The 14,480-nt window shown below is 38.3% G+C and overlaps 1 protein-coding gene across 1 annotated transcript in view; it reads right to left on the bottom strand.

The window, feature by feature from the left end:
• gli3 (GLI family zinc finger 3) overlaps nt 1-14,480 on the bottom strand; it is a 96,353-nt gene that overhangs the window by 26,365 nt on the left and 55,508 nt on the right. The window contains exon 5 of the mRNA XM_079487621.1: nt 1,252-1,451. Coding sequence (XP_079343747.1) covers nt 1,252-1,451 — 200 coding nt within the window. The remainder of the gene's footprint in view (nt 1-1,251; nt 1,452-14,480) is intronic.

Raw genomic sequence — 14,480 nt, 5'->3', positions numbered from 1 at the left:
TTTCTAAATGGGAGATGTTGGCAGAGAGATGCACGGCTGGCGGTGGGAAGGATACAGGCGAGGGGGTTCTGGTGTGGGATATGGGAGTGGCAGTTTTTAAGGATGAATGTGCACCCTCGGTTTGCAGGGAAAGAGTGCCAGGAGGCATTCTGATTCTGGAGCACATCTGGCATGGAGAAGGGTTTTCCAAAATGTGTTTCAAAAAAGGGATCAAATCCGAGGGAGGACGCAATGTAGGGAAACAACAGTAAAACCCCACTAATGTTGAGTTTAATTATCATACTGATAATATGATTATTCATTCTTAAGACATTTTTATTAAAACAGAAAGAAATTTATGCACAAAATGCATTCATGTACTTTTGTACTATTGAGAATTTGTGTGATGAGACAATGCTACTTCTTCCATAATTTACTGGAAGAGTTACAAAGCACCAGAGAAAAACTAAAACACCAAAAGCTTGTTTATCATCCCAACTCATGCCTTCACTCCAAAAACAAACCACAGTGCTTCACCCAGTTTACTTTGTCTCTTAATAACTATCAATCTGGGAATGATGGTAACTAATGTAGACACATGTGTTTGATGGCAGCAAACCTTTGGCTGACATGAAATGGCACTACAGTTCAATACAGCGATGATTATCTGAGGCCTCCGGGAGACCCCTCTGATTAACCCCCTTTGGTTTCTGAGCTCCAGGCTTCAATTAAAACTCCATGCCTGAGGAAAGGGCCAAAAGGCTCTTTAAAAACAGGAGGCTTTTGCTGACCCTGTAATGGATTTCCCAGTCCGGCTTCACGCGAGAAACCAAAATGGCTCCCAGCAGGCCTCTGGAGTCCATCTTCTAAACTGTTCCCCCTTCCCAACCTACCCTCCCGTGCCCTATGCCCTCAACCGTGGACTTGAACTTCGCCCTATCTCTTAACTCAGGATGTGATCGCTAGACTCTTCTGACACGCTGAATGTTCCTCCAGAGATTTACTGACATGGAACGAAGATCAAAGAGAGTGACCCCAGTAAACCATCAAAGTGTGGTTTTCTCCTTGAGAGAGTAGCAGTACAGACAGGTAAACTGACTCTACAGGGGATACAGATAGAGATACAGTAGATAGACCTTACCAAAACTATGATTAATTTCACAACATCATCAGGGGTACCATCTGTACTAAACTTAAATTAATTTTAGAAAGCTGTTGTTCAGTTTTGGAAAAAGAATTAGCAGTCTCAGAATGGGTCCCTGTGGTACTCACCATCTGCAGGACTGAGGCCTCTAGCTGCAGATATCATAGAGAGAGAAGGACTGCTGTGCAGCGAGCGGATGTAGTCCATGTAAGGGTTAATGTACGGATGTGGGGGGTTAAAGGGCGACTCCGCCCCCACTGAAGGGTTCCGGTGTGGCGAGATCCGGATGATATCAGAAAACGCAGGGCTGGCTGCCAGTGCATGAGGCCTAGAATCAAAAAGAAAGAAAAGCATTTAAGCACCTTAAGAATCTATTTCATACCGAGTGTATTCCTCTACTCAATCAGCTGTGGGGTGTTCCAAGTCTCTGGGTTTTTTTGCAAAATGTCATGTTAACTAAGCATGTACAACTGAAACACATGCATAAAGTTAGAGAAAAAGCATACAAGAAAGCACTGCTTTGCACAAGTTCTAAAGCTCGGCATGTGATCTATTCATTCCAGATCCCTGCTCCAGGTCTAGTGTCTGCACAGAATGGTGTGGGAGCTGAGCAGGAAATGAATGGTGACACGATCTATCTGCCTTCATCTGCTGGGCCAAATCACAGAGCGAGAGGGAGAGAGAAATTCCAACAGCTCCCCCTCGCAGACATTTCCTTAGATCAAAGCCAGCTTTCAACACATCACATTTTAATCAGACAAAGACAGCCAGGAATTCTCACCGCTACTCAGAATGCCTTGCTGATTTTTTTTGGAGCCTGTGGTATTCTGCTTAAGATTCTGTTGTTTAGGTCTTGACAAAAAAAACCTAATTATATCATTTTCTAGTGGTTTTGTTTGGAACTACATGATTGTGATGAGGATAACCATATTTTTATCAAAAAAGTATCACTGCACTTTTTTTTATTTCTGCCTCTTTGATTGGTGGGTTTGAGGTAAAGAGATGCAGAGGCTTTTTGCCGATGCAAGTTAAAGGTAAACATGAACATTACTATCACTAAACATTTCAAAAATCCTAAAATGTTCTCAAGATAATAATAGTAATTGGCCCTTAAAGAGAAAACCAGGACACAAGAAACAATTCAAGTACAGTAATGTCCTGTAAAAAACTTTGACTTCAAGTGACCTCTTTTAAGGACCGGATGGACCCAATTACAGACTAAAGCTTGCCCCCCTCTGGATTCTGTCCTGTCGGCCTCTGGAGTCTACTTCACCCAGACCTAATGAAAGAGTTCTGTACCCCATAATAAAGGTCAAGAGCGGATGCAACAAAAAACTATTCGCCTACTTTGCCATCAGAAAAAAATAATTCTGATAGGATTGCTTGGTAAACGAAAAAGCCAAGTGAAGAAGATGACTGGGGGTTGACCAGTCCACATTAATTCTCTGGTGCGACATTTAAAGCTTGATGTCGACTAGTCGCGGGTCATGTGAAGTCCCACCATTCTCCCACAGCCCGCACACATGTGTCTTACCCATCAAATCTTGTTGCAAAAACATTTCCTAGCTCTTCTTTTATTTTTTAATGACGTCATCGACCATCGACTAGTCGATGTTGACACAACTTTTATCACATAATAGTCGACCTCAAAAATGTAAGGTCGTTCAAGCCCTAGTGTAGACCCATATTCACTTTAGCAAATGTCGCATTGTTTGATATAGCATATTTGATATATATAAAATAAAAAATTTAATGTATAAATGTTAAAATGAAGCATTTTCAAATACTGATTTATTTATGCAGGGTTGTAAAATATAAAACATCCAGTTACCAACCAACTCACTCCTCCCTTTAGCTCCATGTTTTATATGAATTTCTCAATATAACATGATTTTGCGGTGCTTTGAAGATTAAAGACTGTGCCAGTTTTAAGTTTCATCAGATCCGTTCGGGTTCGTCTATTAGAAAGTATGTGTTGGGCTTTCAGAATGAGTCAACCGCTCTCTACTTTTTCTGATTGGCCGCTACGGGCCATTTTGCACGCCTTACCATCGCTGGACATGTTAGTACTTCCTTCACTGTCACACACACCCACATCCAGGTAACCGTACAGCATACTGGTAGCAGGTGTGTGTGCAGGCATGCATGCGTAAGTGACAGCACCCTTATGGCACATCCCCTTCTAATCACTAAACATCAGCAAAGCACTAAAGAAACAAACATGCACTTGTGCCGTGTCAATGCACTGAAGGAGTCGCCTACAGCCCCTAACGCCACACAAAAAAACACACTATAGACATACTCACTCTAAATCAACTACATTCTGGAGATGAATCTTTCATGACCATCATGACAAAAGAACATACAGTAACTATTTATCTCCTATGATGACGCTTTACTACAAAATCAATATTTGCAATAGTTGCTTCCACACTGCTAGAAAATCAATCGCCCTCGGCAGAAAACTAACAAACCTAACATGAATTGTGTTGAATTTACACCCCCACAAATCCGCAGCAGTGATTTAGAAATGCCTAATGGTACATACAGCAGTAACGTTAAACACTTACTTGTGGGGAGGAAGACAAACAAACGCTTTATTCCAGTGAAGTTAAAGTGTTATAGGCCCAATAGGGTGTTTTATTATAAATTATTAACATAGTCGCAAATCTGGGATTTATTTATTGTTCTTATAAATGGTCCTCGATTCCTGTGCAGGATTCACCAGCTCATGATTCTAAAGGGGAAAAACTCACCAAAAAAAGAATATCATTCTCCTCTTAGAAAATTTATTTTAGCTGATAATGTTATAGTCATCGAAAAGTGATCCAATCGAGTCCCGATGAATAAATACCTCAACATTATTTCCAGCTGAAATTGTTAAGTTGTTTCTTTTAAAATGTGTGTTAATAGAGCAAAGCAATGTATTGTTATCAATACATACGAGTATGGGGAAACATCACTTAAGCTAGAAGTGTCTTGTTGTCAGAGTACAACTAAGAGAGATTGCTTGTGAAAATGAGAGGGCAAGAATGTGTAATGTACATCTCTCTAGTAGCACAACGCTGGATGCATGAGCTTGGACTCATAAATCTGCATGAGAGAGATACAGAGAGAGAGAGAGAGAGGGACCGAGTATTCTCCACCAGATAAAGCACTTCTTGCATATTATTTCAGTACGATGGCCATGAAGGTTAAGTGAGGTCATGGTGGGCAAGGGACTAACCTACTTGTACAGAACAGTTTAACAAAGCAAGAATTTCCAAGCTGGTTTATTTTGCTTATGATGATCAGCTCTGGTTGTAGGTTTGACATCCAAATACTTTAGAGGATAAAGTAAACAAGATTTATCTCCAAACCAAAAACATTTATTTGGTTTAAGGTTCTTGCCACTCTTTAGAGACAGAGAGAGAGAGAGAGAGAGAGAGAGAGAGAGCAACACACATGGAAGCCATTTCCCTGACCTCCCCTCCTGAACATTCACAAAATCTTTCATTGTTTTCTCTCTCTCATTCTCCCTCTTTCTGTGGCCGTCACATGTTCATTCAGAGCTGTTTCTTGTCTGCGCGTGGCCGTACTTGCAGTGGAAAGATGAAATGAACAAATTTGGACTGACGTGCATGTGTTATCCTTCAACAGGAAATGGTGTCAGGCCGTGTTAATATTATGCTGGCAGCTGAGCTTAACAACGTTGTGACTTTTGCAGTTTAAACAAACTGGCGTAACAGATCCCTGCTATGATCACAGCGCTTGTTCCATAAATATATACACGTGGTGAGAGTAAAATAAATATTGGCTTTTTCTATTGGCATTTGCTTGTTTGAAACACATGCAGGCGCGTATCAGATATAAACACGAGAAAGAGGCCCACTAAATTGTGTTGTTGTTCCTCTCAGAAAACAGAAACACCTGTTGTATCGACAGTATTAGCAATAATGTTTATTACAAATTTTTATTTAACCATTATTTTGGAAAGCCTCTCTGAGACAGTGTCCTGGCCAAGATGAGCAGTACAATCAGTTTCAAACACAAAACTTCACACAAAAAACAATTACACAATGAAAAGATCATTTGCCATTTTCTTTGAATTTGAGAATAAAATAGGCTTGGTTTCATCCACATTCAAACCGAGTTTTAGGTTGTTAAACCGAGACTGAATAACATTAAAAGCCAACTGAAGCTTATGCAGGGCTTACTGACTAGAAGACGCTCTACAGTACAGTATCGTCCGCGTAGAAGTGAAATTTAGTGTCCTGAATAATGCTCATGTTGAAAGTATAAGGGCAAGTGTCTATATTATAATTTGTTATAGTTTATATTTCGTTTATAAGTATGTACTTGAAATTCTTCACACATTTTACACAATACAATGATACCATAGCATACCAAGGTAATGCCCCAAGTGAAGCAATGTGATGTCAAAATCACATTAAAAATAAAACCAAATTAAAAAACACTTTTATTACACATAAAACTTAAAACTACATTTGAATGGAACAATCCTTGGCGGTAAAACATTTTTAATGAAGAAATAATTACTGACTGCACCTTTTCGCCGACAGCTGTTTTTCATTTGCTTAAATCTGACAGGCAGTTTGGATTGAGCAAATTCCTGATTAAACCGCTCCTGAGCGAAGTGACAGTGCAATGCCACAGCTCCAGAACAGTGAGAAGATCCAGAGCCCAGGAGAGAAGAATGCATGGGCACTGGAGAGTGGGCGATGGAAGACAGTGGTGAAAGAAAAGAGAGGACAGTAGACCGATGAGGGAAAATGGAAGAGGGCCCCTGACGGCGGAAACAGCGCTCTTTAAAGTTCATCTCTACACTGAGATCAAAGAACACAGAGAGAGAAACGAGTGCCGAGAGAGGCAGAAAATCTTAGAAAGTGTAAAAGGCAACCTGAGAGATGAAGAAACAAATGCTGAGAGGGGCAGAGGAAAGCCCAGGGTGTGAGAAACGATGTATGATTAAGTAAAAAAGGAAAAAACACTGGTGATAGAGAACTAATGTTGCTTTGTCAGGCTGGTTGGGATGTTCAGATGTTATAGTTTCCACAAAGCAATTGTTTATACATTTATGGGACAAAATAATGACCATTTGAATGGTTTATGAATAATCGCCTTTCCATACTGTAATTTTACAGACATTTTCTGATCTTATTCAGACTTAAAACGTAAAATTACAGAAAAATACTGCAATTTTACAAGAAAAACTGGGAAAAAAATCATAATTTGTACAAACTAATATTGTAACCATTATCTTGCAGTTTATTTCAGTTTTTTTATGGCTTTTTTACAAAACATTTACAACCAAAACGAGGAGAACAATTAATTATAAATCCTTATATCCTAAAATTATTTTATGGTATATTTCTGTCGCTCCAGCTGAATTTTTTTTCAATCTCGTAGAATATATTTAAAACTTTGGAAAAATGACACACTTCATCTAGAAAGAGTTAATAAACCTCACTTGCAGTTATTTATTGTCATAAAACAAAATGGTAAAGTTTCTGTGCCCTCAAGGTCTAATCTCTCTTCATTACCGGTCACAGACTGGATTTCAAAGAAATCGCAGCATTGTATCAGATCTCGTCTCTGTGAGATTCCGGCACCCTGTTTGAGCTTCCTCATTCCTGACTGTCGGCGACAAATCTCTAATAACGACAAAAAGTACATCTGAGCTGTAACAGAGCACATGGGAGATGCTTTTATGGGAGGTGAGAGGATTTCTAAGCAAAAGAGGAAGATATTGAGCCCTCCCCTATTTGTGAATTTGTGTCCTTTACACATCCACAGTAAATGAGAGAGAGAGAGAGAGAGAGAGAGATGAGCTTGAGATGAAAGCTTTGGGAGGCAAACAGGGTGGAGATGAATATTCCAGTAAATGAACGGCTCCTCCCTTGAGGACCACCAGGGACTGCCCCAATGTCCCCAAAGGAACCAGAAAACTGGCCTTGAGGGATGGGCGAGTCAGTGAGACAGACAAATTACAGAAAGATTGAATTTATATCTCGCTTTTGTAGGTTCTCTCTTATTTCAAACCAGAGTCACGTGTGAACATTTCATTTTGATATCACTTTGAGACAAAATACCCATATCAACATGCCCAAAGGTGTCCTCATACCAACTCGCAAAGCAAATCTATGAGGTCATTTGAGGTTGAAAGATGATTTTATTGTATTTTTCCTTACATAATGTGTAACTACATTTGTTCTGTTCTTCAGAATGATTGGCTGTATGTGTGTGTGTGTGTGTGTGTGTGTGTGTGTGTGTGTGTGTGTGTGTGTGTGTGAGAGAGAGTTTGTGCATAAGTGTATTGTGTATAAGTCATTTGTTCCAGTCACTTCCAAAATTATGTCTGTTTTGTTTGTTTCTTGCCAACAACAAAGTAAAACACCGTTGCACGTCTCACCAGCAGCTTAACTTCATGAGCAAAGAACATGTTTATTTTTTAGATGCCGTGGTTCCCTGTGAGCTGTTTGGAAAAGCATTTCTTCACTGCAATTAAATGTAATTTCAACAGTCGTGATAAGACCATAACAAACAACAAAGTCCACACTAAAAACCAAATGATCAAAAGGAGTAAAGATTTGGCTAGCTTTTTGCTTACTTACATAAGAATCAAACCAATCCAAACATGAAAATTAGACAAATAAAATCACCTAAAATCTATAATTACACATTCCAGCCCTAAAGAGCATTTTACAAACAATCCCTTCAAAGTTTAACTGTACATTTTCTTCATGTTTTCCAAGTGATCGTGTAGCATACGTGAAGTTAACCTCTTACTCTAGGGTTCTCCTATTCCTCCAGCACGCCTCAGGCTACAGAAAACAGAGGTAGAATAAAAAAAGGAGCTTTCCCCCCAACACAATAAACAGACACTGAATATCTCTCCCTTTCCTCCTCTCAAAGCTCTGGTCTTCAGACACGGAGACAGTGCCCGAAGCCAAACACAAAAGAAGGGTTACGCGGCCCTGGACAGAGTCAATCTGCCACATAACCACAGTGAAGGGTTAACACAACCGGGACAGGGATGGTAATAGCGGAGGTGAGACATGGAGAAGATATGGGCTAGTCGCGGTGTGTATGTGTGTTTGGGGGGACTTAGGGCTTTAAAATAAGACTTCAGAAGAGGACTCCATGTGGGTTGGAGAACAAATGACCAGAGGATGCCGAGACCAAAAAAACTCTTACTCCCAAAAGTCTATTCCATTTTTTCCTCATGTAAAAGGCAGGCAGGCGTTGGTAGGGTGTGGGCCGCAATAGCCTACTTTAGTCACACCAGTAGATCCATCTTGTTCGACTAATAAAATGTCAAGAGCCGTGCGTTGATATTTAATCATGAGCGAACAGACGGGAGGGGTGTGTGTGCGTGCGTGTGCATGTGTGTATCCAGCACAGTAAAAGGGAACGTCATATGTGAAACACAACATATAAGGCCATCATATATTACTACACAAATTTAAAGAAAATAAAAAACACATGAGATTTCATTAAAGCAATGGTTCACCTTCAAAATGAAAATTCTGTCATCGTTTACTCACGCTGTTGTCATTTTTAACCTGTGTGATTTTTTATCTAATAGAAAATGTTTTGAAAAATGTTGATAACCAAAAACCGTTGGTTCCCACCGACTTCTATTGTATGGATGTGGACAAAAAACCAATGCAAGTCAATGGTTACCAACATTTTTATAAATATCTTCTTTTGTGTTCTGCAGAAGAAAGTAAGTCATACAGTTTGAAATGACGAGAGGGCCTGTAAATAATGAAAAAAAAAATATTTTGAAGGTGAACTATTCCTTTAATATCTCAAGTGTTTCTCTTGGAAAGCAATTTGATTAAACGAGAGCCCACAAAGATCCTCAAATCTAAAGGTTCTTAGATTTACAAATCCGACAATAAGACTATGTAATCCTTCATGTGTCTCATCTAGAGTTTTGGAAAAAGACCTCAAAATTGTCTCAAACTGTGCTCGGATCTGTGAAATAAAATAACGGCAATAAAACGGGATATTTCTACATAAGAAAACTTCTCATCATCCTCTTCTACTGCTAAATATTATAAATAATGCTTGATACTTCAATGAAACATGAGGTAAATGTTAGACATTCAAGACCGTTCACCCTTAAATATTACCATAAAAATTCATGTTCCTTATAAAAGCCAGACTTCTTTCAAGGAGCTTCCTGAGTTTCCATATTGTGTGTGAATCAGAATATGTGGGCAAAAAAAATGACACTTTAAAACACCTGCAACATCAATGAATAAAAAAATGGACTGAATCTAGAATGCAAGTTACCAAAATGAAAAACTAAAACAGCCCCAGTCCAGAAAAATAATAGATTTTCTTTTTTTAAATAGATGACAGAGAATCTGGTCACCTCATTCAGGCAACCAAATGTTTTAGCAGCTCCATATGGTAAGGCAATAAAATACCTCACTTGTGTTACATACAGTTACACGCTGCATGAGAGAAAAGAAAAGAATAGAAAAAGAAAGTATTAGAGAAAGAAGAATAGTGTTTGGGACACTGAGAAAGCTAGAGAAGGTTTCTGGCTGAGAGCAGGTAGGATTTATAGCTGTGTTCTGTAAAGCTGGTTGAATGCTGTAACTGCCCCCCTGAGCAAGAGACCACGGCACTGGAGTCCTTAATGGAAACTGCACATTTCTACCGTGCACTCTTCCTCAGAGGCCTGACACGACACTACAGACTCCACCACATTAACTTATCCACAGTTCACTGGATTGCCAACAGTTTGATCACAGCAGCGTTATCTCTGGAATCTACATTTGCGATAGATGACAAAAGATTTATGGAAAGGTGAAATTTGTTTAAAAATTTCAAAAAAAAGAATAAAAAATCACTTTTAATATTAACCGGTTGCTTTTTTTAACATATGCCTGCTTCCTATTTTCATCAGAAGAAACTGGATTGAGAAAACTGTAGCTTGACAGTGTGTTGTGCGAGTGAAAGAGTGCATGACAGAGGGGCGTGTATTTTCAAGTCCAATTAAAAGAGGACGTGGCCCCTTGAATGACACTGAATGACTGACAGTCACCCCCCTTAACCGCCTGAATTTGATTACATGGATTAAACCTGTCAATTCAAGATGCTGATTTCTATCTTTTCTAGAGAAATTTTTTTCGTTCAAATAATGTACCAGTGTTACTACAAAAATACATGACACGTTTTTAACAGAAAAAATATATATACTTATCTTCTTACTTTTCTGTAATATTAAATAAAACGCTATAAAATAACAATAAATCTATTAGTATAATATTCATAATAATAATACAACAAGTACGAATAAATGACGCACATGTTATTTATCCCTTCCATCAGTAAATTTAAATATATAACTATTAATTATTAATAACAAAGATTAAATCCTGCATTTATTTGTACTGAGTATGATTTTACAAATGAAAAATAAAATACTAAATGCGTATTTCTTTCTTTCATTTTTACTAGACAAATACTATTAAGTGTTTTTATTTTATCTAAGCTATAAAACCTATATTTAAAAAACTTTAAAAATAATAATACTAAATTATTATGTGGAATTTTGTTAAATAAAACAAATTAAGAAAATAACATAATAATATTTAGTCACTTAAAATTGTCACAATCACGTGTTATATGTGTGAAAATAAGAACATTCTTTTACCCTTTTCGATTCACAAAAAATAAGAAAGTGACTAAATCAAATAAGACTAAGGCCTTCAAACTCCACTTTTTTTCCATTTTCTCATCTGTTCTTGTAAGTATGCTTGGATAGTCCCATAATACCAGCCTTCCTTACACTGACTCAAAGCCCCAAAAAAGGTTTGGTCATGCGTTTAAGTGATGAAACCAATGTATTACCAAGCAGCGAAGAAAGATATTACCTCAGTCTGCTCCCATTTCTCCTAAGGAATTTATCTCACTTCTTTCCAAATCCTGAAATTGCTTAAGAAAAAAGGGGGAGATATTTTACCCATTCTTGAGCGTCTCCACAAAGTGGCATGCAACTTTCTTTGCATTTTTTTCCCTCTTTCGCTCTCTCTTTTTTCTTCTCTCGTGAAAATTGAAGAGGCTTAATGTCAAATACGGCTAAAGCCAGCCTCTCCATATCATACGACGCAGTGTGAAAATTACTAGGGCGATGATAAGACGGTCAGATAGCGGAAGAGAAGAGAGAGAGAAAAAGAGGGGGGAGACAGTGAAAGGAGGTAAAAGACGACAGAAGAAAGTGACTCCATTCAATTATAGTGCAAAATTGGTATGAGTGAATATTTTTCATTCAGGTGACTGATGATATCTGCGACGCAGAAATGCAGATAAATAAAGGAGCTTTCTGTCAAGTATAAACATCATTAATCATGAGGCCAGCCGCCACCTGACCGCCTGTCCTCGCACTGCAGCGAGAGAGAGAGAGAGAAAGAGAGAGAGCTAAGCTCCCAAATCTGGATGGGAAAGGCATGAGGGTTATTGTCCTAAAGACTTCATGCTGGGGAATTAGAATTGCAATTATGACATCACAGATACTCAAAAAGTATTTAAGATGATGGAATATTTCAATATCAGAATCACACAATTTGACTGGATTCTTATTTCTTGGCTTGCCTGATTTATCAGAAATTTCTGCCTGCAATATTTCCTGTCTCATTAACTATTATGTTTATTAGATTTATAAAAAATGATGTTGATATCATTTCATTTGGTGTAACAAGCTGCACCCAATGAATTTTAAACGTAATAGCATAAAAAAAACAAATCATGAAAACGAAAAAGATCAACCGCTTCTGAAAACCAGCATGCATGCCCTGCCCTCCAACTAGAATCTAAAAATATTGTATCATTATAAACTAATAGTATTATTTATATATGCTGCTTCAAAGAACAAAACAGATAACAATTACCTCTCATGTAATATTTTCTATATTACTAACAAAATAAGTTTTATTGGCATGGTCAGGTTTTGTGTAAGGGGTCACACTAATGCATCAGGGCCCTGCGACTTCAAGCAACAATCCTGTGGATGTCTATTCGAAAACACAGAGCCAGAGAGAGAGAGAGAGAGAGAGAGAGAGAGAGAGAGAGAGATTGTATAAAGAGTGCACATGTTTGCATCTGCAGGGAGCTGTTGAGATAAGACACTGTTCTTTATGCTAAACACAGCGTTGCCACTCCGTGTGCAGATTGGGAGCCCTGACAACAGTTTATGTAAATAACACAATTCAAAGCTTTCGGTCTCGTGCACACACACACAAACAGTGCACGCACGCATGCCCTGAAATTTTATGCTGTGTTTTGCTTTCTAAAATGGGCCTGAGATGCACAGCAATATTATCGCTATCAACACCACAAATGGTCATCTAATTTTGTTTATTTTGCTTATCTTGCAGTACTTTGATAGCACAAAGACTGAAGTAACAAACATGGGTACAAAGTCTTTAGGCAAGCCAGAAAATCTGTGTTACCACAGTTGAAGCGGAGGTAAAGAATGAGAGAAAATGAAAATTTGGTAGGTAAGACTGCACTTTAAAGTAGACAGCAGATGACGAAACAATACAAATTCTAACTTTAAGATGAATTATACATGTATATTATGACGACACAAACACAAAGTGGAGAAAATGTGAACTTCTTTTGCCCGTGTAATGCATAAAATTATTATCCAAGAGATTATTTCACATTTATAAAATATACCCATCTAAACCTCAATGGCTACCTTGGCAGGGGTTGGACCCACTGAACCTATTAATTTGACCTCAATTAGTAATTGCAAATCAGCATTAAAGGTGCTTGTAATTTCTGCTAATGGTTTGACATTAAGCTCAATTCAGTCATTAAGCTACCGATGAAGGAGAACACAAAGTGCAGACCCGCTGATGTCACACTGCACTTGAACCTGATTGGCCATCAGGTTCTGACAGCTTTAATTCATCAAACACACGAGTTTCCGTCCTAAAAGCCTTTTCTCTTCTTACATGAATCTAGTAAACAGCTTCACAAGTGACCCACGTCCATTAAGTATGTGAGAAGTGTGTCCAGTAGTGTGCAAAACGGATTCCAACTCTTGAGTAAACTCTTGCGTTGGGCAATTGACTTGCGGAGAATGCCTGTGTTTGTCCAAAGCAGTCACCGAGGAGACCGGATCCTGTCACTTTGGCTTTGTGTGTGTGTGTGAGTGTCTTTTATTTGGCTGAGGAAATAACACTGAACTACTGAAAAGAGACACAGAGGCAGTGAGAGAACCCTTACTATTAAGCAGCAAACATAATGAGCAAGACAGCAAGACACACTCACAAACAGATGCCCTGTGGAGAGTGTCTCTTTAGTATTTAACTTATTTGTTTAAGCATCAGTTTAAACTGAGCTTAATAGAGATAAGCTGTTCCCAGATCAGGGAAAGTGAAAGGTTAAGATGGTAGAAGTGAATTTTATTTATAGAACAATGCCTATAGACCACTTCGTAAGACCATTTTGTTTATTTTATTTTGTTTATTCGTAGATATTCCTTGAACATTTAGATTTGCTTATACATTTTCTATTGTTTTCATTTTGAAGGGGAAGTTATTCTGGACCATCGCTGTACCAGCGTTGTTTACTTCTTCCGAAGTGGTCTATCAAAGTATGTTTATTTTATACAGTCACTTTAGTTATTATTTAGTCATTTCTCCTAAATATCAGCGAGATAAAGGAGATCACAGTGTTAAAGTCCCCCCTGTCTCAGATATATCTCAAGAAAAAAATTCAAAAGATTTCACAAATAACTTATCATTTAACATTAGTATCATATAGTGAAATTTGTGTGTGGACTAATGTGGAAAAGTGCAACTAATGTTAAAATCTAGATTCAAATCTAGGTTCATTTTCCCAAATATACTTTCAACTTATCGTTTCCTGTTTGATTGTCCACTGTAGCAATGCATTTTTATTTTACTTATGTCAAGTATTATTCATTAATTCATGGCTAAGGTGAGACTTCTGTTCATTCACACCGGCTGTTCTTCAACACAACGCTTAACTTCCTGTATAAGTGCAACTTCCTGTGCAAACTGAACAGTCAACCCTGTTTGCCCCCCCGCCCCACCCCACTTTAATATTGAATACCACACCGATGCCCTGTCCCGTATGAATTAATAACCCGCACGATTATCCTGTGCAGTAATTGCGCTTTCCCATGGCCTAATAAGAGTGCCGCAGGAGTGGGGGAGCAAAACACAAAGGACAGTTAATTTGTGATTTCCTCTGCTCATTCGGAGGCAAATTAAGTGTCAAACTGCTAATATGAAGCATATTTCATTTTATGAGCTTTTAATTTAATTCCGTCCCCTCATATCAAGGCCATTAGTGTCGTTTA

Source organism: Barbatula barbatula, assembly GCF_947034865.1.
Source record: "Barbatula barbatula genome assembly, chromosome: 23".
In the NCBI taxonomy this organism is placed as follows: Eukaryota; Metazoa; Chordata; class Actinopteri; order Cypriniformes; family Nemacheilidae; genus Barbatula; species Barbatula barbatula.
This window is presented reverse-complemented; position numbering and strand designations above follow the sequence as displayed.